Below are 26254 nucleotides of genomic sequence, written 5' to 3'. Positions count from 1 at the left end.
AGGTCAACCACCCATGAGAGAAAACATTTGAGTTGTATTAGATTAGGTTCATGTTAATTGCCCTGTTTAATTATATCTCCAGACACAGTGGACATCTACAGTAAACTGTTCAACACAGACTAAACACCAAAGAGTTAGCAAATATTAAATTGAGTTATTCAAGAGTAAAAATTTAGCAAAAACAAGAGCAAATATAAGACTTCAAGTACGAAGAATCGGCACTATACATTTTTATTGTCTTGAATCATTAAATATCTGTCATATAGAACATACACATCAGTGACTTTACAAAGGGTACATCTGACAGGACACCGTGAAAAACACAAATGTGTCTGGAGTTGTTTTTTAGGGGTTTTTGTTTATGCACAAATAAACCCTTATCCTGGTAGAAGGTCTAAAGACAGAGGATGTTACCAACCCTGTGAAGCCCTGTGAACAGTGGCGGCTCCTGAAGAAAATTTCAGGGTGGGGCAATTTTTTCTGATAATGATTAAGGTGACCCATTCAATAAGTGCATAAAGCAAGACAGTATCAATTTGTTGTTAGGTGATTAACAGTCCTCCTTTTGTCCACTAGATGGCAACTTGATAAACAAATATTATATACATGAATCTAATGTATGATGTAAAATAGCTAAACAGGACACAAGATGTGTCCAGCAACCACATAAAGACAAGAGCAGCATATTAGGTCAAGTATTTATTAACTGACCAAGGATCAAGAGATTTCACAACTTTTACCAGATACATACAACAAACATATGACAAGATAGTGCAGTCAAATTATTCATTAAGTGTAAAGGAAAGTGCAGAATTGGATCTTTAGATGTGTTACTAAAGTCATCTTAGAATACTCTCTTACACAAAACAGTCCGATTGTCTGATTTGCGTGAAGTTTAACCTGCAGTTAAACCCTGAGCAATACAAACATCAACAGGGACCGTACCTATGTTCCCTGGGTCCTATGTTCCCCGCTTTGTATGTGACCGGGGAACATATAGGACCCTTTCTCTAAACCTAACCCTAACCCTACCCTTTTTCAAAAAAAGGGTCCCATGTTCCCCTGTCACATACAAAGTGGGGAACATAGGACCTTTTTTGGGAAAAACGGGGAACATAGGACCCGGGGAACAAAGGTACTCCTCATTAAAAATGCATTGGAGGGTATGTTTTTAGAAAAAAACTTTTTTAACATGAGATTCAATGGGAGAATTTTTGGGCGATTCTCCACATCTATCAAATCGCCCCAGAAGAGGCGGAACCATAAAACGTGACTTGAATCTGATGATTCTGATTGGACGATGACAGATAATATGTCTAGAACACTGATAATAACTACCTTTACTGGCAGAGACGCTGAAAGGAATATTAGTACTAAAGATCTTTGGAATTGCTGAGGAAAAAATGTTTTGGGCATCGCCCAAATCGCCCCTCTACACCGGCCGCCCCTGCCTGTGAGACAGTGTTTTGTAAACTGTGGGCTATATAGATAAAGATTGATTGATCGATTGATTGAATGAATGAATGAATAAATAAAAAATAAATAAATGTGAATTCATCCCATTGCTTCTTTTTCAAACTAATTGGTGTATGGTTAGACAGTAAATCCTGGCTGTATCACAGTGATTTTTATCCGTTTTCATCTGTTGAGGAGTTGTGGGGTATATGGGCCATCAAAGCAGAGATGGGGTTGACGGGACGCCCTTGGCGTGTGATGTGAGGAGCTTTTATAACGCAGTGCAGAGCGGGACAAATGACTCCAGCTATCTAAATCCATTACACACAGGTAGGCCGCTGACAGTAGTGTTTTCTCCAGCCTCTGCTGTTTCACTGATAAGATGAGGTTTACTGCTGAGAGATGAGATGCCGTTCTGGAATTAACCGTGACACACCCATGTTGTTGGAATCTGGGGTGGGATATGCATCACTTTGAGCCATGGCGTGAATCAAATGATATGTGGAAGATTTCGCTTTCTGCATCAGAATGGTATTTTTTTTTATTTCTTCTTTGGTTTTTCCATTAATACAAGGACAAAAAATACGAGCCATTCACTTATGAGATTCATGCCTTCAATCAAACACAGTGGATATTGTGGAATCTTGTTTGTATGGCTCACATAAAGAAAAAACAGACAAGGAAAAGACAATGGTTGTCTTATTTGTTAAAAAACTGTACAGTTTGCTTCTTTGACTTATGGGCTCGCCTTTTAGGCTATGGGCTATGAAAAGCACTATGTAAATGAGTGCCCTCACTAAGATAGTTGTACAAATGTGTGTGTCCATATTCGCTGCTTGGCAGAGACATTGTGCTAATTAGACGAAAACTGGATATCAGATTCTAATTAACACAAACAGGAAAAAACGTGTGCCCGACCAGACTCACATACACACAAACACAAACACAGAGATCTATATGGAGTTGCTTCCCATTGTCTGCACTACAGAGGCTAATGATATCTCTCTCCCTGTGTGTGTATCGGAGTCATTGATCATATCAATATCCTGTGATGGCAGCTTGGGCAACATGACAATAAACACAGTAACAATAGTTCCCAGTTGCCAGCTATTCGTTAAGATCAATGAATAAATAACACATGATCAGTACATCATTGATTACCTGATCACAGCTGCAAAGTAATATCTGTTATATTATTTCAATCAGTGATTATTGCAGTCACAGTAACGGCCTGAATATTGAATACAAACGGTTTGCTTTCATTGAGTGGAAACCTCTGCTATGTAAACGTGAGACCATTACCATGACACACAAACTAGTGACAGACCACTTTGAACCATTTGACCTTTATTTGGTCAAAGATTTAGGATCAAGTTAAAATCACATAATTATTTATACAGAAAGTTCTTTTGTACTGTATTGTTGGATGGTTATTTCTGATATATCATAGATTATATTATGATTTCACAAAATGAAAAAAAATAAATAAATATCATGACTGTACCTCAGATTTGCCTAAATTGTGATTCAAAATGATTTTTCATTTGATTTTTTTAGGCCAGACATCACAGCTTGGGTCTTAACTATTTTTGCACTCAAGTATATAGCCACAGTTTCTAAACAGTTAAGTCAACATCAAGTTCTTAATTTTGTATAACAACAGTAACAGTAAAATAAATACAACAGTTATTTTAATGTTTACTAAAAGATAAGCTTTTTGGAATATTAAGTCCCCAACATTGGCTGTATTTAAATAATATTTAAATAATATTTAAATACAGCCAATAATAGTATATACAATATACAATATTATTACTTATATATAAAAAAACATTTTGTTATGTATTTATTTTTGGAATTAATTAATGGTTTTCTTTGTGTTTGTCAAACACATTGCGTGCTACAACACATGCCTGATATCCAATAAGGTGCTAACCGATAAGTACCTCTATATCTGCAAACTTAAGTAAACAAAAGGTGAGAATTACAGCACTGTGGGTGCAATTATACAAATGTGTTTTTAAACTATTTATTATAGCTACAGAACTATGTTATTATGCTATGATGTGTGTTTTGTGTTTCTCTGCTATGCATAATTTTCGAGATATAAAATCTATGACCTCACACAGTGGTATCTACACAAAATCTAGAGTCGCTTCATAGAACATTTTATTGCTTTCAAAATAAGAAACACAATTTAATTGAAATCATCTTTTGACTAACTGGTGCAAATCCTTTTTTTCTGAACCCACAAAAAAAAACTGTTTTCAAATCATCCTCTAAGTCTGTGGAGAAGGCCATTACAGATAATGTGCTCCCACAAGACTCTTATCAGAGGCTTAGTGGTAAAACCAACATGAAAGTGCTTTAATTGGCAGTTAGTCTAATGGCCACTAACTGCAGCTTCCAGCAATGATGAAACGGGGGAAAATTTCTTTGCACAAATTCAGGTCTCCATCTCTTTAAAATTGTCCTCTCATTGTCTCATTTCACTTCAGTTGACCTAAAGGAAACTTTCAAATTAAGTAATGTGGCTACACTACAGCCTAAATCTGTAACTGACCTAAAATGAAGTGCCCTGTCTTTTAAATGTTTCTGCTTCAACATCGAGGCAGCACAGTTGCCCATTATTTATTATACACAGAGCATGTGAATAATAATGCAATCGTGACTTTTTTCAATTGTTTATTTGCAAGCTTCAGTAGAGCTTGGCACCTTGGTCAGAGATCCTAGGTTTGATCCTTAATAGTTCAGCCAATCACCGAGAACATGGCTGCCAGGGGTCAAAATGTACAAAGTGTTTGCTGCTTTATTTATTTCCCGGCTGGAAAAGGAAGTTTATAAAATGCTCACTCAACCTCATCAAAGTCTATGAAGAGAATCAGGGTTTTAGCTCATGATAACACAGAAGCTGTTCGTCTACTGTTGCCTAGGTAAGTTTGCATCACTTGTGTGAATCTGAAATAAATGTTTTATACAACATATACACAATTTAGATCCACTGATTGAGACAGCAGCGGATCATATCTTGTAATCCCATGCTGCACAGAAGAGGTGATTTGTTTAATGTAAAGACAGACGGAGGCAACAGGCAACATTGAAGCGAGACCGCCACAAACAGGTTGGAGTACAAGTGAAAACAGAAAGAAGCTAACACAAGAAGTTTCAGAGGTGAATTCTACAGCTCAAAAAATCTCCTTGTTCAGTAGTTTGATGGAATAAACACTTCTTGCACCTGACTGCCCCCAAACTGCAAGTGTATACAGACAAATGTTCCCTCAGTTATGTTTGAGAGCATTGCTTGATATATGACGGACACAGCACACAAATTGTGTTACATCAACTCTGTTTACGAAGACCAAGAGGAAGAATAATAATGTCAACAACAAGACAAAATCCCCAAAGGTTGCACACTGCAGCTTTAAGCAGAGGGACATTTTTATAAACTTTATAAGCCTTTTGTTGAATCATTTTTTTTGCCTGTATTTCCTTGGCATGCACAATGAAGTCAGCACTGGCTATGGGTCAGGGCCACCATTAAAGGACTCATATTATTCCCTATTTCTCCAAGTTCACCTAGTTCCCCGGTGTCCTAATGAAAAACAGCCCCGTTCAGAATGCTCGCTTTTGAGTGCCTGTCTCGTTAAATGCAAATGAGACACAGTAAACTACGTCAGCTAACGTCCGGCAGCTAACAGCAGTTAGCATTTGGAGAAGCCATCATTTTCGGGCTCGAGCTGGCACATTGCCACCATATATAAAAGGTATCCACTGGACACGTAAATCCTCTGAGGCTGGAAGTTTGTGTAGAACTCTGTGCTGCCCTGTGCAGACAGGAATAGAACACTTCACAGACTTCAACTCTTATGGATATGATTGCCCTCGCCTGCACTCTCGCATTATTTAGAAACAAAGCGTAGCTCCAAGAGACAGCAATTCCAGGAATGTCGCATTGTGACATCACAATGAGCGCGGAAGTTAACATCGCGTTTTATCTCCTGTACTTATAGACTGAGGAGGACCACAAAAACATGACTGAGTCATCTTTTTTCACACCTTGCCTACTCATAGGGCCTCCAGAGTCACAAATATAAAAACATATTAAAAAGTTGATTTTGCATAATATGTCCCCTTTAAACTACACACACACACACAAGGAGCCATACATTTATTGCTCCAAAAGTAAAAAACATGCTGCCCCCCACTCTACTCGACAATCCCGTGATGGTCAATAAGACACAGCCACACTCAAAATGAATCTTGTTTCCACAACAACAGTCTGCTGCCACCTCAATTGGTCACTACTAAATGTATAGCAACAGGCAACATCAGATTTATTTATTGGCTGTTCTAAGATCAGATGTTAGAAGTGATATCACTGGTGTGTTACTGATGTATTATGTTAGTGTTACCGGGTCGAAAATTCTTTACTTGTTTGTCCTGCAGACACACCACTCATACAGAGAGGCTGTGAAAGAAAGGAAAAAGGACAGTAAAACCACAAAATGGTGATTCAAGCATGTTCTTCAAGCATATTCCATACTGGAATCTGCTGGTACCTCCTGGGAAGCTGTCAAGCCACAAAACACAAACTGGACATGGATTCAGTGTTTCCTCGCTTTCTCTCCTCAAGGACTCAGAAAACCCACAAGTAATATTATCAGTAGTAGTTGCACAAGAGCTGTGTATAGGTGTTTTGAGACAAGTATAAATCTCACATCTGATTCAAATATCAAATCATGTCATGGCAAGTCTTCAGACGCACCCAAGATGCATGAAGTCTTATGAGAAATAACATTTCACAGGTTTTTAAATGTTCCCTCAAAAGCTGTGTCAGCAATGCTTTCACACACATCGTTGCAGAGACCACACCTTTTCAGCATAGCACAGTTCATTAAAAGACAATAACAATTTATAATCTACAACTTAATTTATATACTAGTAATAATAAAACATATTTACAGTGTCATTTCTAAAAGTACGCTAGAATGCGATCAACCATTATGAATAGTTTGTTGAAAATCAGCTGTTTATCACTGATCATCTGACGCAATTTTCTTTCTCATATGTTCCTGTAGTAGCACAGCACATTCAAACAAATGGAAGGGTCAGGGTTCCAGGGAAGCTTGGTTTCTCTGAGAGTCACTGGAGCAGTGGGCGGGCACGGATACTGGGCTGATCCATGATGAGAGAGTCCCATAGGAGTCCCATGCTGAGTGAAGTCTAGAAACAAATAGCAGCCGATTCTCTATAATTATTGTCAGGTATTGACCTTACCATTTAAAGTGGCTTGAGATAGTGTACGTTATAAATCTGTGCTATACAAATACAATTTAATTTAACTTAATTTAATTTAACCCAGTCGGAACAAGGGCCTTTACATGGGTTTTCTCTGGGTTCTCTGGTTTCCTCCCACAGTCCAAAAAACACGCAGATTTGGAGATTAGACACAGACACAAGAAGTTGATTGACAAAAAAAATGAAACAAACAAAATAGCATGCTAGTTCTGCCTGCTGTTGATAAAATCACATTACACGAGTGGATCTGACAGTGTTAAAAACTAGGGTGCACAGGAGCTACAGCTCACAGTGGGGGCACGTACTAAAAATAATTCCCACGAATGGTAATTGCTACAAACCTTCAAAAACAAGTACAACTTTTTTTGTGTTTTTATCTTTTTTTCTTTTTACCCAGTATTTTTTTTCTACAATTACAATTAATCATTGCTTCAGAGACAGTGTTTTTTTTTTACCCAATTAAATGTTGTAAAACACTTTCCCCTCCAGCACTGCAATAAACAGCAGAAAACCTGTTAAATGTGTTTCTCCAATCAAAAAGGAATGCAGGGGAGAAATAATTATGTAAACAGAAAATTAAAAGCTTCAGACTTGTCGGAGAAATGGAGGCTGAATCTAACATCTCGCTCACTCATTTCCTTTTCCCTCCCTGCAGCAAACCCTTCTCTCCATGTCTCAGAATATATTAGTCTAGGTTTCACTGTTGGCTGATAGCTGGTTCCTCTGATTAGCTATGATAGCAAGAGGAGAAAAGGGACAAGTCAATGCCTTTATGCACTGTGCTGCTCTTAAGATTCACTATTCAAATCATCTCTATTTAAAACCCTTTGTCTATATAAACCAGTCCTAGGGAATGAAACAGACCATTAACAAGATTAGTCACTCATTCTGCTGATGACAAAGGATCTGCAATAGGCTGCTGATAATTATGCTGGCATCGGGGGGAAATGCTGATCTATAATCTCACGCAGCGCTCCGATTGAACAATCGTGCCCTATTTATTGTGCTTTAAGGGAGATGACATAATGGGAGTCGTTCTCCCCAAGAGAATTGCAAAACAAAAGGAGGGAAAGTGAGACGAAGAGGGGGAAGAAAGAGTGAGTAAAGGTAAAGCGAGTCTTAACCCCTCGATCCTTCCCACTTCCAGTTACACAGATAATCGATAACAGTAAAGGAGATGGAGGAATTTTCTTTACATGCTCCTGCAATCATCCCAGTCACAGACGGAGGGGATTGAAAGGAGCTGGAGACATTTCTTAAGTTTGAAATCTCTTCTTGATCAGCTGTGTTCTTTCTCAGATTTTGCATTTCTGATTGGCATCACATTAAAAAATGTCTTGCTGAACCACAGCTGCAGTAAGACTGAATGGTAATAGCCACCACAAGAACAACACTTTTCCAATGTCTGCTTGTATAATATCAGCAATATGCAGTAAATTCTATTGTGCCTTTAACAGTCACCGCAGGGGCACGGCATTGCTGCAGCAATGTATTAGCCATAATTACTCTCCTGTAATAGAAATGAGATGCTATAAGCTGTAATCACCACTCAGCTTGTGTGAAAGCACAGGGTCAGCCATGGTAGACTGACTAACTGACTGTGGCGGATGTGTCTGGCCTCGCTGAGCTCCCAAGAGATCACTGAGGCAAAGACCCAGCAGAAGAGGGAAGGAATCGCTCCACTGAGAGACACACTGAAGCTGCATCACACATCCTTTACAGGAGCCTATCAGGGGAAATCGAATAGTTTTACCCTGGCAGTAACTCTCTGGTGTCCAGCAGACAGCAGGTGAGCATCTAGTTTCACAATGTGGAGCATTTGTGGAAAGGAAGGAACAGTATTGCATTTACAGTGTGATGACTCAAGCTTCTAAAAGAGTTGTTTATATGGATTATGTCACAGGTAAAATATTATGGTGATTTTTGGGTCACATTTGATAATTTTTTATCATGTGTTTTTTAAATGCAATTACGCAGATAACAGCAATAAAATGTAACTAAATTTGCAGCTAAATAACAAATGTTCATTCTCATTCTACAGGGGTTGTTTCAAGAGCGTTCAGAATGGAAAGGAATACACTACATAAAAAAGGTCCTCAGGCATACTTCTATACATGAGTCATGTGACATCATTAGTGAGCTCTATCAGATGGCAGGGATGTGAGAAAGGATTTTCCTTTTAGGTCTTAAAGGGATAATTTGGATTTTTGGACATGGAGTAGAAGAGTGGATGCAAAAATGTCAAATAAATTAATGAGTCTTATGTTATGTTAACATATGCATGCGTGTTTGGCTCAAAACGTCTTAGTTTTGTGACCCTTGCTCTCTCTACTACTTTTCTCTGCTTGGAACCGGTAGGACTCGTTAAATGGTTTGACAGCATTGCATCCACTCTACTACTGGTGTCTATGTCATAATATAACTTGATGTCCAAAAATATTACATTATTATCCCCTTAATAATGCATCTTAAGTAGTGCTGGGGGTAGTGGTTAGCACTCTTGCCTTTGCAGCAAGAAGACCTGGGTTCAAGCCCCGGTTGGAACAAGAGCCTTTCTGCATGGAGTTTGCATGTTCTCCTCGGGAGTGCATGGGTTTTCTCCAGGTTCTCCGGCTTAAATCAGTCACTCTATATTGACCATAGGTGTGAATGTGAGAGTGAGCGGTTGTTGGACTGGCCAACTGTCCAGGGTGTATCCCGTCTATCGCCCCCGCCCATTGCCCTACGTCAGCTGAGACGGGGGGTGGTGAGCCTCATCACCCCTCCAGTGGAGAATAAAGTAGTAGATAATGGATGGAATAAAGTAGTGCTGGGCATGTTAACGCATGATGCATTTACATTTACATGACTCCCGATTGTTAAAATGAGTCTCTAATGTAACACAGTTTTTCGTGATGTGGCACCAGAGTCCAGGCACAGTTTACCTGTTAGCTCCTTTAGCGCCGTTGACGCACCTCCAGTCGAACTGGAGCGGTCTGTTTAGCAGCCCTACAAATAACCAGCATACCTGTGTACTATGTATGTGTGCCTCTGTTTTTAAAAGTTAAGCGTTACTTTAGAGACTCATTTTAACAATCGGGAGTGACGTAGACATGACGTCACACGTGTCTTTTTTCCAGTCAGTTGTCATGGAAACGTGTCATGCATTTATGCCTAACACTAATCATAAGTGATTTAAGTTTAAAAAAATAATTGAGTATGCAAAAACCACAGCTCTAGCCGTCCTTGTAGCACCAGTCACAACAAAAACAAAAAGGTCAAATAAAAATGCTCAGTGGAATTTGAAAATGTGTGCTTTCATAGTAAATAAGCCATTGTCACTCAAGGGTGTCCGTCCATCACCTGTTCAGCTTGTAACAAGTCAAGTTAATTGCACTCTTTTGGCTGGCAAAACAAACGTATCCACATCTTCCATGGACTCATTGCTCAAGGCTGGAAAAACACACTTTTTTGCCTGATTAACATTAGCAGGCACAGACCGAGAAGCGACATTCACACTCAGACTAATTCCAATATTCCTGAGAGGGCTGCGGTGATGTATGAGGGGAATGAGATGGGAGGCACAGGTCGATCGGCCAACACTGTCGCCATCACAAAGTAATGAGATCTCAGGGGGGAGAGGAAGGGAGGGGCCGATTCATCCAACTACCTGCTCACATAATACTAATTGGCTATAGGTAGGTAAACTGTACAGTGGGAAGTTTTAATGACATTATTAAAAGTATGTGTATGTGAATAGAACTGACACTGGCATGAGTTACTGACTGATTGCATATTAGCTGCACAACATGCCTGTCCATGTATATTTCTGTGTTTCTGATATGAGGCTGATTTTCAATTGACATTACAGTAAAGTGACTTTTTAGTTCTCACACTTTTATATACAGTGCAGATCACAACATACATTAACTCAAGGCATTGTACATCGTAAGGCACAACCATTTACAATATTATAGAGAAGAGAAACCCCTAGTGTGCTGCAGCCACTAGGAGAAAGAGTGTTTCCTGTTTCAGTATGAAATTGTTTTTTTTAATATTTTATTAGCACATGACCAAACGTCAACCATATATCTTATATTTATTATTATTTTATTTTATAAAATGTGATCCCCAGGGTAAATACACCAAACCATGTGAAAATTAAGTGTATGCAAAAAATAAGGAATTGGGATTTGACATATGAATTTAGGACAAAATAAATGGGTCATGCATTTATATACTGTATTGACCCATTTGCTTAAAAACGTGAGAAATTGCCTTTCAAGAAACAAAACTTTGAGAATATTTCAAATCTGGTGAACATCTGATTGAACTGTTTCATGCAAACAATGATTTGATCAACACAATCTAGTATTAAGGTTGAGGTGAGATTTAAGTTAAGGGGGTTAGGATTAGAGGGCTAAGGAATGTATTACTGTATGTCCTAAGAATGCTGTGTGTGTGTGTGTGTTTTCAGACCAGACTTCTACCTGTCTCCCATCCTAAAGTCTGTTTCACAAAGGTGTAGAGCAGATGGCTGGAAAGGATCTTTCTCTCCTATTCTGCTTCTTTCCTTAATCGTTGCCTTTACATTTGCCTTATGTTTCGCTTTAAATTGTATCTTTAATCTATCGACTCTTCCAATCCACCCACTTTATCACACACACACACATGCAGGCTCACTCACCTGCAGTACGTGACAAGCTTTCCTGCACCAATAATTGGTATGTCCGACATGCATTCCTCTTTCCTGTCCATCTAATTACAGCATTATTAGTTGTCACGGTGATGAGCAGCAGTGCAGATAGGGAACAAGACTTAATGAGAGCGAAAACACGGTGGAACATGGCAGGGTGGTCAGCGTCTACCATGTCTTAATTTAACCTCCGTCAAATCTAAAAGAGGATCAGATAACATTCTAAAAGACACCAACACAAAACTGCAGCTCCTCAGTGTTGGTGGAGCCAGATTGATTTAATGGACAAAAGTCTGATCTGGTGAAGCTGGTTCAACGATTTTTATTGAAATTGTGTCGTTTTGAAAATCAAAGCCTAATTAAGCTTAATGGTATTCTCATCTCTTGGCCAGCAGCCATGCATACAGTCATGAAAATGACATAAAATGGCTTCTTGTGAGCTCATGGAGTGTCTTTATTTACACATTAATGTATTTAAATAAGGGCCACAAGGTAATATATATTATGGAATTTATATATATGAACACCACTTAGTGTTTGAGAGTAAAAGATGGGTTGGTGGCAATGTTTGTGAATGTCATTTCAAAGATAATGTTTATCCTTGTAAGTATTTAGATCTTTCACCGTCATAATCTTTTACCATGCTATAATGTCAGCACATAAAACCGCTGCTTAATGAGCATGAATATTGAGCACACAGGTGTATCATATTGTATGAGGAAACGTTCACACTGCTGAGATGAGCATAAGACCGTGAGCTTGAAAAATCATTATCACTGAACAGTCTGCCAATTACTACGATGATGCAAAGAGGAAGCCAGATATCAAGGGAAAAAAATGCATAGAATTGTTGCTAAATGACACAGATAAAAACGCAGGAAACATGTTCTCTGCTCAGATGGGTCCATAATTTAAATTGTTTTTGGGAATATATATACATATATATATATGTATATATATTTTTTGCTGATGACAAGAGGGATAAAATGCTCAAAAAGACACACTCCTAATCCTGTGCTGTCATGTTTGCAAAGAATCTCATGTAAAAACAGAGAAACCGTATCGCAAGGGACTGAATGGTGAGTCGAAGACCAAGCTTGAGACAGAGTACACGTTCTCTCTTCACCCTGACAACCCTCTAATGAGTGTCCTTAAACTCCATAAGGGCCTATTATTGACTGTGCGGTTCCATCTGCTGTGAACCTGTAGCAAACTGTCCCACTGCAGCAGCCTTCAGTGCAAATGTACCGTTAACAATAGTTCTTACAGTACATGGCTGAGTGGACAAATGAATGTAGAATGTTACACATACACGTAGGTTCATGCAGCTATCCTTTCAAGGACTCTGCATCGACTTCTATTCATTTAGATTAGCCTAACCACAGTGTCATCCCTAAACCTCAATAGAAATCAGGTCCTGCCTCATTATGACCAGGTTTTGGTCTCCATGTTGCCTACTGGTCCTAGCTCAGTCAGTCAATATGTTTACATGCACAATTTAATCGAGCGAAGGCCGTAGTCCAACTAAGACATGCAATCGGAGAACTTGCTGAGTCTGTGTATACATGCGGAGGAGAAAATCAATTAATTTGCCATGTACGTCTGACTCCGCCTCTGTAGGTGGTGCTGTATGTCTCTGTAGGCAAGTGCGTATTGAATCAGTTTCATGTTGACCTTTACGGCAAAGAAAAACAAACGGTGAGATGGCTCGTGCTGTGGTTCTGTATGATTTGTACCTGCTGTACATCATAATACAAATTAGACTAAGCATAGCACTTGTGGTTGCTGCGTTGGGTGAAGAAAGACTCCTTAATCGGACTATGAATCACATTATCCAGGTATGTTAGTCCGACTAAGACTGGCTCAATTTTAGTCAGACTATGTTTACATGACATTAAGAAAACCAAATTATTGTCTTAGTCTGACAAAAAGACTATTAACATGCATGTAAACGCACTGACTGTTTATACCAGAAAGGGTCCTAAAGAGGTAACACATACAAAAACACACACAGACACAGGAATGCCAATCTCACCCACATTAACACTAATACTTGGTCACAGAACTGTAATTGAGAAACAAATGCCACAAGCACCAATTTGCTTTTCATGTAACTTGGAAAACAACCATGAATGATTTTTTTTGTTTGATTGTCGTGTTGGTGTTCTTTTCAATAACAGACTTGTTAAGTGCAGTGCAGCGGAGAATGGGAAATCATTTTGGTGTACGAGCATTCGTTTGGACTTACAAAAACAACTATGGTGTTCACAGAGTTTATTTAAAAAAATATATACCATTTCTGAATTAGCACACACATAAAAGTGTGTAGCTCTGTCCAAAAGCTAGTGGTGAATCATTTGAACTGATTGTGACCAAAGTACTGAAAACTCACTTCACACACTTTACAGGAGATATTGTTCAGATAATGTGGCAAAGTTGAAGCCTTGAAATATGGCACAGCAACAAGTATCAGGCACATAAAGCTCAATTCATTACTTATCCATGGATTTGTATTAAGCCGTTAGTCTTGGGTTGAGCAGATGTCAACATGAACTACTGGCCTGTATTTAAGATACTCCAACTGTCACTTTATGTTGCCACAGCTCATTGGATTAAATAAGACGTCTATTTGCATTTATTGCGTGTGCTGCATAAACAGTGAAGATATACTCAGCTTACAAACAACTAAACACAGTATTTATTTGACTGTACCCTTTTTTTAATTTTAGTCAACTCATGACGTTCTTTTTTCACAGAGTAAAGGAAAAACATTTTACCTTTACCTGGCAAAAGCACTAGACAATTTATTTTAGTTGCAGTCAGGACTGAAAATGGGATTTCAGATTTCAGATTTCAAATTTCAAATTCTGCTGGTTTGACAGCAACACATACATTTAAAATTGAAATGTATGCAAAAATTACAATTTCGGTCACTAAAACTGCCAGTATCTGATCACCTGCCATTGAACATCAGCAAGATCTGATATAAATGTGGTTTTGGTGCAGTGCACTCTTAGATATGAGGGTTCAAAAAGTGTTCTTCCATAAGGGCTGCGGTTCCACCTGGAACCATTTGTTTTTCAAAGGGTTCTTGGTAACACTAATGGGAAGAACCATTTTGATCCAGAGAACCTTTTAAAACCCTTTTCCTAAATAAGGGGTTTTAAAAGGGTTCTCCTAGCCTAGACAAGCCGAAGAACCTTATCTGGTTCTACTTAGCACTTTTATTTCTAAGAGTGTTGTGATGATGCTATAATTTACATGGATATCATATGTATCATACTGTAAGGCCAAATAGGAGAGGAGCCTCGGTGCGGTGAGACGTCAACAGGGAGCAGGGTGAACAGAGAGGGAGAGGACACACACATGAGGAAATAGTGAGGTAGAATTAATTTTCATTATCTCTGTAACAGCTGCTGCCTGGTTAGGTGAAGTGAAGGAGGAGTGAACCATGATGTTGTGGAGCAGAGAATCAACTATCATCAGAGGACACGAGGCAAGGTTTGTGCCTGTATCTCTGTGTCCTTTTTATGCCTGGAGGGCTGTTCCAGGGCAGGAACTTACCTCTGCAGATGGTACCGTTGCCCACGTAGCCTGGCTTGCAGGTACACAGGTGTCCTCTGATGGTGTTGGTGCAGATGGCGTTCTCATCACACGAACTCTGGCTGCTGGCACACTCGTCATGCTCTGAGGGAGAGACACAGAGAGGCATTCTGCAGTCAGTACAGCTGCGTGTATGTGTGAAAATAATTTCAAATAATAATTTGAGCCTTAGCAGCCATGGGAACTTCACAAGTAGCTTAGTAGCTACTCAAGACCAACACCATAGGTTTATAAAATCCTCGTTTTCAAACTCAACACATTCAGAATGGGTGTAAATTGAAGTTTATAATGTGAATGGCAAAGACAAATCATCCATTGTGTATTTAGTAGTTTAACATCTTATTCAGTGATCCCTTAAGACCAGAGCAAGTAAAGGCATGAACACGGTAAAAATGTGTTCATATGTATCCTCACTGCATCCTCAGATCTGATTATAAAGCCACATTTGGAGTGGGGGTGGGTTGCATGCGTGAATTAAGGCTGCATGATTGCGGCCAAAGTGATAATCATAATTATTTTTGAACATTGAGATCATGGTTATTTATCATGGAATCCATGGTGACAAAAATGAAAACAAAACAAACTAATTAACTAACTAACAACTAATTTCACATCCATGTTTTTCCACTGGAAAATTAGCACATTTTTACAAACTGAAAAGACAGTGGCAGTTTGGCACAAATGTTAGCAGAAGGAATTTCTGTGAAAATGTCTAAAAACATTACAAAGGCATTTCTCCATATACCATGGACTTCAAGTCCAAATTACATGTTATAATGCCCTGTTTAAATGCCAATGCAAGGGTGAACAATAGTACTTAATGCTGTCTTGTGATGGGATCTCTCAGGTGGCTGTTAAAAGTAGGACTGAATTGTGGGGGGAAAAAAGTGCTATATAGTCAATTTTAAAGACGACAAGCAGAAGAGTTTCTCAGCTTTGTCTCAGCCAAGGACCCCCAACAAGGATTGATCACATCTCTACAACAAAGAGTGTTCAACAGAACCAGGATTTGTTTGAGTGAGCTCACTTAAACCCTGGATTTCCACTGGACGCGGAACGGACGCGGAACGGCCGCAGCGTGGTCGCCGTTGCAAATTGCTTCCATTCTAATCCATTAGAGCATTTCCACCAGACGCGCTGCGGAGCGTCTCAACAGCGTCCCAGAAGCGGCTCGCCGCGCTATCGATAGGAATCAGTTCTATTTTTGCCGTTGCCGCTGCTGAACCTCGTAATTTCAACAGAGCAGATCGCACCAGACAGGAAAAGCGACACAGAATCAAAGTAAAACATTTCCGCCCCCCTTTCAAAATAAAACACAATACGCAGGTCATATATCCTGTCACAACCTCACATCAACATTACGTCGTGACCGGTGCTGCCAGGTCAACAGTCAATTAATCAGCACGTCTCAGAGAGTCATAATGTACGACAAGAGACTGATTGTTGAAGTGGAGAAACATAAAATCATTAATGACACCAGATCAACAGTTCTTCCACGTCGGAGAATGAAAAGAAGCTGTGTTGTTGTTGTTTCCTTTATACACACAGTCCATCGCTGGATCTCGCGAACTCGCGTCCGTTCAAGATTATCGGCGATCTTCCGTGAATACCGCTGGCTCCCAAGGCTCCGCGCCGCTGCCGTAACGCGCCCGGTGGGGATTGACGCCGGGCAGAGGAACGAAGCAGAACCGCGCCGCCGCCGTTCCGCGTCCAATGGAAATCCAGGGTTAACAACACTGAAAGCCTCAGTCAGAGATAAAGAGTATCACAAAGGTGGTTATGAACTTGCCAACCCAGATTCTTTTTCAGGCTCTGTGTGCATTCAAATAAAAAGGGGCGTTTGACGCGTCATTTGATTTTATATCCTCACAAACGACCGTGTGCCGCCTACTTCAAGTTATGAAGACTGAAGAGCGAGAACAATATTTGAAAAAAATATTACAGCTTCGTGTGTATCTTTGTGTCCAGGCTACCTTAAAAACTATAGCTTAATAAACTCCCCCCTGGAAAGGGTAATTAGAACAAGAACAGTGGGAACAACTTGAGTGTCTTTATGAAGACATTATTATGTGTGTGTATTGCACACACACACATAATAAACATCCACACACTAGTTGGTAGGTTGTAAACCGACAAAGCGTACGAGTTCTGACGATCAGTTAAATGAACTGAAATACAAGTTAAACAAACTGCGCCAAAGACAAAGAGCACTTTTATAACAAACAGCGCATGCTCCATACACACAGCCTGGAGTTCATCATAATCATGACATCTATCACATATAATAATATATAGAGAGCAATAGCTTCACCTGCTGAAAAGTTCTATACTGTGATTAATCTAAATTTACCACATACATACTGTTTTGCCATAAAAGTATTTCAAACATTTCTAATCAAATGATTTTAACAGTTGAGTGAGCCAATGAAACTTTAATTAAGGTTCAATGTTCACAGCAGGAGCAAATGAGAAGACCACTGAATAACATACGTGACTGTATCAGACTGAGTCTGTACTCCGGAGACGTCCGACACAAGGATCAAGCCGAACACACAAGGATCAAGCCGAACACTGCCAAACTGTAGATCCGTTAAGAAGACGTAACAATCCTAAAGCATGGGTTAATCTCCGATTACCAGGGAAATGTCTAAAATCTTAATATTTAACAGAGGAGTCTGGTACGCGACCGGCATCACAAACACTGCCTCTGTATTTCAGTCCAGAGACTGTGTCAGACGGAGTCTCCGGTCAATTTTTTAATTAACTGACATTAAAAACAACTGCTTTACAAGTCAGTCACCGCAGTTTCAAGCAGCCGTGCATGCAACCTAAACCGTGCCGTGCCTAGGCAAGGTGAACCGGGACTATGGTGGAAAAGGGCCATAAGCGTCCCATTAAGAGTTTATCATCAATGATGGATGAGTGACTGAATTAGCTCTACTTTAGCTCTATTAGTTAGCTCTACTTTATTTTAGGTCCACTTTTAAACACATCGCTGCAAAAAAAAAAACACGACTAAGTGTGAAAATCACAAATGTTCCACTAATAGGTCCAAGAGTGAAAGGTCCTAAAATGGCTGTTGTGGATTTGACCTGAAGGCAAATAAAATGCTGCTCAGGTGGCTTCCATTACAGAAAATGTAATCAATTACTCATACATATTTTAAAAAAGCGTAATATAATATAATAATCATAGATGTGTTGTTTAAGAAGACAGGATGAACTGATTTAGGCAAAAGATTCCCACAAGCTTAGGTTATGAGCAGGTTATGTTGTTAGAATACAAAACTGTATCATTATAAACAATGCATTAAAGCTGAACTTATGCAGCTGAGGGGATTCACAACAGAGCTGCACTGATGTAGTGTCTCTTTTAAATATACCTGTATATTAAAACTTTGAACTGTGTCTTTAAGCACCAGTCAGGACCTGGCTTGAGGCTGCCTCAACTCACAAGGTGCACACTCACTAAAACACACTCATTAATATGCAAGAGATTTGGTGGGAGTCATGACTAATACATTCCCCTTAATTAATGAGTGGTGCTCACGAAGCCCCAAAGCAACTAGGTGGATTTATTTAGCGTTTCTCTTCCCGTGGATTTCCTCCCTGTGTTGAACTATAAATTAGAGGTGAATGTCAACAGTGCTGGTGAGAGGGGATATGAAAAGTAAACTATATTAATGGTACAGTATAGAGGAAGGGTTGCGTCATTAAATATTCAGCGTGCTAATAGCTGTGAACGAATGAAGATGAAAGCGTCACAATTTAAAAACACTGACAGCCCTGGCTGTTTATTAATTGCATTTACAGAGAAGCATAAACACGCAGGTGTAGTGGCTGAATTAATGGATAAAGAAATGTGTTATTTAAAAAAAAAAAACTGCCAAGCTGAAGAAGCAAAGGTCCTTGTCAAATACATCGCAGGACCCTTTGAGAGGTGGAATCAACATCCTAACATGCTCAACTTTGCAACCTCTCTGCAGATTTGCGACACTGTTCAGGTCATGTTTTGTCTCTGCAACATCAAGACAACATGATTCCCTAGAAAAATGCTAAGCGACCTGTAATTGTTGTGACGCGACTGGCTGAGGGTGTTTTTATTTCATCATATTACATATTATTAATCTTCCTCTGGCTATGTTTCACTATGGGATCCAGAATAACCGGTGTCCTTGGAGGCACCAACACAGAGCATTCACCCAGGACTTAACTTATTTGTGCTTGTGCAATTAAAAATGTAAAACATTGGGGCCTTACTGTTAAAAAGTAATTACACTATTATTTTTCTTTAAACTTGTGATTAATTGCTTTGATAATTGAACAGACATTTACTCACCAGCAGGTGCAGGTTTCCAACTCTGTGAACAAATACAGCCATATTTGAATAGCAATGAATTATACAAAGTACATACTGTACATACATACAATATCCTCTTGACAGTTGCAATGATAAAATAAATTAAACTGAAGTAGAGGCCTCCCGAACGGGCAAACTAGGAATGATACATTTCCCCTTATCATGTCACTGATTAAATCAGTGTACCTTATACACTCTTAGAAACAAAAGTGCTTAGTAGAACCATATAAGGTTCTTCAGCTTTTCCTCATTGGAGAACCTTTTTATAAAGGTTCCACCTGGAAACCTTTTGCAGGGTTCCACCAAGAACCATTTTAAAACCCTTAATTCAGGAAAGGGGTTTTAAAGGGTTCTCTGGATCAAAATGGTTCTTACTGGAACCATTAGTGTCACCAAGAACCCTTGAAAAACCCTGTCTTCAGGAAAAGGTTTTTCAGAAGCAAATGGTTCCAGGTAGAACCTCAGCCCTTGTAGAAGAACCCTTTTGCAACCCTTATTTCTAAGAGTGTAGGCAGTCAATGTAGGCAGACAATGTACTCCCACTCCTGGGAGTACATTATTTTAAGGCTTCAGGTCTTCAAAAGCCCAGAGCTGAAGCCCCAAGAGCTAAAACAAACACTTGTGTCTGACTTCAATATAGATCATAAACACTTCTCACTCCACATCAGCAGATAATGGATGGATCAAACTCAGAATTGTATGATTTGAGGTAAATGGTGGTACACATCAAAAAGATGTGAGACATAATTATTTAGCTTAGTTTAACAAGTGAATGTCTCTATGCACTTCTAATCACTATTGCACCTGGGATATTTTTATTTCACTTTTGGTACAGTGGTGTTGACATGTCATCTGTCATTATACAGAATCATTGCGAAAACAATTCTGACTGCACGGTGGTATTGTGGAAGAATGCACTGTATACTTTGTGACACTGATGGAAGACTGTACTGTTTCTACTGGTGCTGCTGATATTCTCCTTTCTGTGCAGCTGGTGGAGAAGGCTCGTATCCCTTAAACCTTTTCATAGGTAACAGTGATTGCATCATCTTTAGCTTTATTCAGCACTGATGCAATGCACCATGCAGAGAAACATTTTCCAACCCAAACCCATTTATTAAAAGCTAAAAGCTGCCTCATTAAAGATTGTGTCATTGAAAACAACGAAAGGGGAATCCAAACAACAGGGAAGGTGCAAGTCATGCAGACATTTATCATCAACATGAAAACTAGAATCAATGCATAGAGAATATTCCTGTGATGGGTCCATGGTAGACCAGTAAAGTTGCCCCAGGTAGCAAAAAGATGATTCTAGTTGCATTGTAGTGCACATTTAGTATTGACACGAATACAGCACAGTAGGCTACATATTTGACAACATTTTAGAGGATACTGAGCTTCCCTTGCTGCAATAGTGCATTTGAAGGGATATACCAGTTTTCCACCACAGTGCAAACATATTATAATAATAATAATAATAATAATAATAATAATGCATTATATTTGAAGGCCCCTTTCAAGACACTCAAGGTGAAATAATACTCATCGGCCCCAAATATGAAAGTTAGGTTACTATGAAACTCTTAATGCATCATTGCCCTTTGCCCAAAGTCTGCCAGAATTGTGCTTTAGGTGCCAACAACCCTGAAAAGGATTAGTGGTAAAGCTAATGAATGACTAACCCTGCTATCAACTACACAAACTTCCCTCAACATCACTGGCTCTGCTCTCTCCTGGCTCCATTCATACCTCCCCGACAGACATCAGTTCATCCTTGTCAGCAACTGCACCTCCTCCACCGTCGCCCTGCTTCAAGGTGTCCCCAAGGGCTCGGTGCTTGGTCCTCTCCTCTTCATCATCTACTTACTCCCCCCTTGGCTCCATCATTCGTCGTCACGGTCTCCATTTCCACTTCTACACTGACGACGTCCAAATCTACATCTCCACAAAATCCATCACCCCTGCCACCCACATCATGGCTGCAAGCCAACTTTCTCAAATTGAACTGCGACAAATCTGAAATAATACTCATCGGCCCCAAGTCCCTCACTACATCAACAGAAAACTTTGCCCTCAGCATTGACAACACCACCCTCTCTCCCTCCTCATACATCCGCAACCTTGGTATCATCTTGGACAATAAACTCTCATTTGAACATCACACCAGCCGCCTTGCCCAAACTGCCTTCTTTCAAACATATTGCCCGTCTCTGTCTATTACTCTCCTTCTCTGCCGCTGAAACCATCATCCACACTTTCATCACCTCAAGACTGGACTTCTGCAACAGCATCCTCTACCGCTTATCATCCAAAGTTATCATCCAAACAAACTTCAATACATCCAGAACTTTGCTGCCCGCCTCCTCATCCACACCCACTCCCGTGAACACATAACCCCTGTCCCGCAATACCTACACTGGTTCCCTGTCCCATACAGAGTAAACTTCAAGATCCTCTTCCTCACCCACAATGCCCTCCACAGCCAGGCCCCCTCATACCCCACGGACATGCTCCACCACACCACACCACTCCCTCCCGCAACCTTCAATCATCTGACAATAACCTCCTGGGGCAACAGAGCCTTCTCCATAGCTGCCCCTCCCTCTGGAACACCCTCCCCAAACAGTCCAAACCCATCAACCTTCAAATCACTCCTCAAAACCCACCTTTTCAAATCTGCTTTTAATCTATAACTTCATTATTTGTTCTCTGTTTTCATCTGTCTTCTGTTTATTCTCTTTATTTCACTTGTATACATGTACTCCGTTATCTTTGGTTTAAAGCGCTGTATAAATAAAATGTATTATTATTATTATAATAAAAAAAGTGTGATCAGATTAATTACATTTTTAATGCTACCACTGCTGAATTGCCTTTTCTGGATGAAATCAGGTGAATGAAGAACTGTTTCATACTGTGATTAAATAAAATTCATTTAATCAGTCAGTTGATTATATGTTAGATGGTAAGATTTATTTTTGGTCAGCAACCATTGCTATTACATTTCGATGCTGCACCGTCTTCAACATTCAGCTGTGCATGGTGGGTGGACTGAAAAATACATACAGAATTATTAATGGAATGTATTATCCATTAGAGATTGATAAGATGTACTGGTTAGAGTATCCGAGGGGGGATTTTTTTTTTCCTCCCCCATAATACAATAACCCAACCCACTGATGAATGATTGTGTCACTGTAAAGTTATTGCACTGACAGAAGCTCAGTTATTTTCCTGAAGATAACAAGAGCAATGTATTAACACACTACCCACGTTTGGCCTAATTAGTCAATTAATATAGATATGATATCTATATGATATAGAGTAATGCAGTGTCAGGCCATGGAGGACATAGGTGAAATGGTGTAAAAAAAATAAAAATAAATAAAAAACTCAGGATGGATGGTGATTTTTTTTTCACAATTAAAAAAAAAAAAAAAAAAAAAAATGTTGATTGCATTGCACTGACAGCTTTCATTTGCACTGCCCTGAGCTAATATTTCATGTCATGTGTTTCTTATTTAGTCCATGTGCAGCACACTGCCTGTTAGTTGACGTAGTTGTTCATGTTAACTCAGAATTAAAGATCAAAATAAAAGGTAAAAAGCAGTGTGGGGGGACAAAGTGCATTCAATTTATTGAGGTGCTTACTCACAAATATGAGACATTTTTACATTGCAGGAGTGTTTCCATTTCTGGCTACACTATATCCTCTTTTCAGGGAGAAATAGAGTACTGTGCAAAAGTCTCAACGCATCAACAGATTTGTTGTCTGTCAAATTCTGTGATCATCGGCATTTGGATTTGAATGATGTGACTGAAAGTTGGTCTTATATAGTCAAAAACTGTCAATGAGTTTACCTCATCGAACATATTATGCAATATACAAGCATGTCTTAAATTCATGTGGTTTTCATTCCGCTGGCGGCCTCCGTTGGTCATATTGGCAAGTGCGGAAACACAAACAGACAGACACACAGAGCCACTAAAAACAATACTTCACATAAAGCAACAGTCATATTATTATTCAAGTAATTTGATCCACTGAACTTCCAATACTTTGGCCAGTTTCACAGCAAATGCTCGCTTTTCATTTAGGCACATATGTAACCCGCACTCACGTACTCACATCCAGTGTGAAACCAGCATCAACTTGTCAGGTAATTCTAAAAATGCCTTTTATTTCCTCCCTCCCATGAACGAATATGTATGTGATTCATATCTGTGCTCCAGAACCAGGTAGTCAGCAAGGTTTTTTGTACATACCCTGCAATGTTTACTGGTGCACAAATGCCACGGATTAACAATGGAAAATAATAACATGTTACGGTTACTTGTGTCATCAGAGCCAAATCACATTTAAGCAATTATAGTCATTACTGTAATGCTTGATCAAATACTAACTGAAAAAATGTCCTTTTTAATTCTTGAAAAAACTGGGAAGATGACAGGAGGTTATTGCTATAAACGAATGTGGTAATTACTGCAGCATAAATTCAGATTTAGCTTTGATAATACCTGTAGCTACCTATAGTCTCCACACTTCTTCAGATATTGTATGCATGTCTTTTATTAATTTTTCAGTGCTCGGAGACTTTCTATTTCCTATTTTTCAGAATAGTCCCTGGAACTTAAGTCAGAGTGTATGTGAATAAAACCAACACCTCGTTTTACAATGCATCATGAATATCTAAAACATGTCCTCATTGCTTAAGCTCCTGCCATTGTGTCATTCAATAATGTCAACCAGAACACGTCACTAATGCGAAATTTAATGACCAGTGACAGACCCCTTAAAAAAGAAAAGAGCATGGCAGCATTTTTCAAGGTTTTTTTTTTGCCCCCATCACTTTTTTTTTATGTTAACGCAAAGTCGTCATGCTCTCGTTCTGCCTCTGTCTTGCTGGTCACCTTGACATGATGTGAACTCAACAGAGATCGGTCTTATGTCACTGTTGAAATATTGACTGGTTGTGATAACATTTAACCTGGAGGACATGGATTTCCATAAAGCTGGGTGGAGAATATTTTGGATATTCTTGAGCAATCCACCTGGAGTTCAAGAGGCTTGTTTTCTTTTGACCCAAAGGTCAATTTATTCTATCTTATCAGCTACTTTAGGTGCCAAGAAAAGGATGATTTTAAGGACAAAACAGAGCTTAAAATGATGACTCTACAGAACAGTCAAGGATTATGAATCTCTAGGTCTCCTGATGACATTTTCTGACTTTCTCTACACTTTTAGAAATAAGGTTTCAAAAAGGGTACTTCTACAAGGGCCGAGGTTGTACCTGGAACCATTAACCAAGGGTTCTTGGTAACACCAATGGTTCCAGTAAGAACCATTTTGATCCAGAGAACCCTTTAAAACCCCTTTCCTGAATAAACGGTTTTAAGAGGGTTCTTGGTGTAACCCTCCAAAAGGGTTCCAGGAACCTTTATATGGACCTTTTATATGGAGCCAAAAAGCAGGAGAACCTTATATGGTTCTACTGAGCACTTTTATTTCTAAGAGTGTATGCTTTTATTTCACTATGTCCCCTTTTCTGTTGTTTTTTTATTGTTGCAATTAGATTAGTATTAATATTATTATTCATTACATTTCAAGAGCGCTTTTCTAGACACCCAACACGCTTTACAAATGACCCATTATTAATTAACACATTCTCTGGAGTGGTGGTAAGCTACGTGCTGCCAATGTGTGCCAAACGGCCCCTCCGACCAACACGATCATTCATACATACACTCATCCATTGCATGTTTTTTTCGAACTGTGGGAGGATGCCGGAGAACCCAGAGAAAACCCACGCACACAGGGAGAACATGCAAACTCGAAGTTGTTCCAACCAGGGTTTGAACCCAGGAACTCAGGTCTACTTGCTGCAAAAGCGAGAGTGCCAACTACTACACCAACAGTGGGCCCAAATAATATAGATAACATTGATTTTGAACAGTTACCTGCTGCATGTAGACGAGATAAGAGTGACTAAATGTTGTGACAGTCGACCAAGTTTTGGCTTCACTAATTACTTTCTCTTTTGCCACTTAATAAGCACATTGAAATGAAATGGAGGAGAGAAAAAAAGAAAAAAGCAGAAGGTGGCAACAGAAGAGAAATATGCCCAACTGCTAAGGGAAAAAACATGTGTTCCAGTCACACATTACTAATAACATGAAGCACTAAAGATCTCGCACTTAAAAGCAAGTGCTTCTCATTATGCTGCAAATATGTTAATTTACATCATAAATTACAGCTGCTTCCTTTGTGGCATTAGCCTTCGGTTTACTTTATAGAGTTCACAGCAGCCAGTTCATATCCTTTGTATGCAGCAGCACAGAGGAATAATGCTATTCATTTATGGGCCAATGAAATATACAGCTCTTGGCAATAAAGATGCTTAGGTTGCAATTCGCGTTAATGAAAGCATGTTCCATTAATGTGCTCTGTCAGTAAACATTCCTCCCATAGCCACAGAGCATTATTATTCCACGTGTCTCTGTGTGTATTCAGCCAGAGGAACAAGGAGACAATGCATCAAAGAGGAGACAAAGCTTGTACAAAAAAGCAGTATAAGATGATGAAAGTCGTCAGTGTAGATGGTTGTACAGTCTGACGTGAGCAGGAAGACACTCAAACCTTCATGGGTGCAACAAATAGAAACATTAGCCTCTCAGAAAAATTGTACGACTCCATCCCCAAACTATCTTTGATGGCGTTAGTAAATTGGCTGGTGCTGAGCCAGTCCGACAGGATGACCTCCATTTTTGAAGAGTTAATGTAGACAGGGAGGGTCGCCAAAGTGTCCAGGCTCATCTCACATGAGCGCCACATTTATTACATGCATAATTGGAATTTGATTTGAT

General features: G+C 39.4%; 1 protein-coding gene across 1 annotated transcript in view; it reads right to left on the bottom strand.

Moving 5' to 3' along the window:
* LOC310936933 (protein kinase C-binding protein NELL1-like) overlaps positions 1 to 26254 on the bottom strand; it is a gene marked incomplete at its 3' end in the record, with an annotated part of 241541 nt that overhangs the window by 35024 nt on the left and 180263 nt on the right. The window contains exon 14 of the mRNA XM_083901097.1: positions 14993 to 15115. Coding sequence (XP_083757223.1) covers positions 14993 to 15115 — 123 coding nt within the window. The remainder of the gene's footprint in view (positions 1 to 14992; positions 15116 to 26254) is intronic.

This window comes from Microchirus variegatus (assembly GCF_963457635.1).
Source record: "Microchirus variegatus genome assembly, chromosome: 14".
NCBI lineage: Eukaryota > Metazoa > Chordata > Actinopteri > Pleuronectiformes > Soleidae > Microchirus > Microchirus variegatus.
The sequence above is the reverse complement of the archived record's forward strand: the minus strand, read 5'-3'. Positions and strand labels throughout refer to the sequence as shown.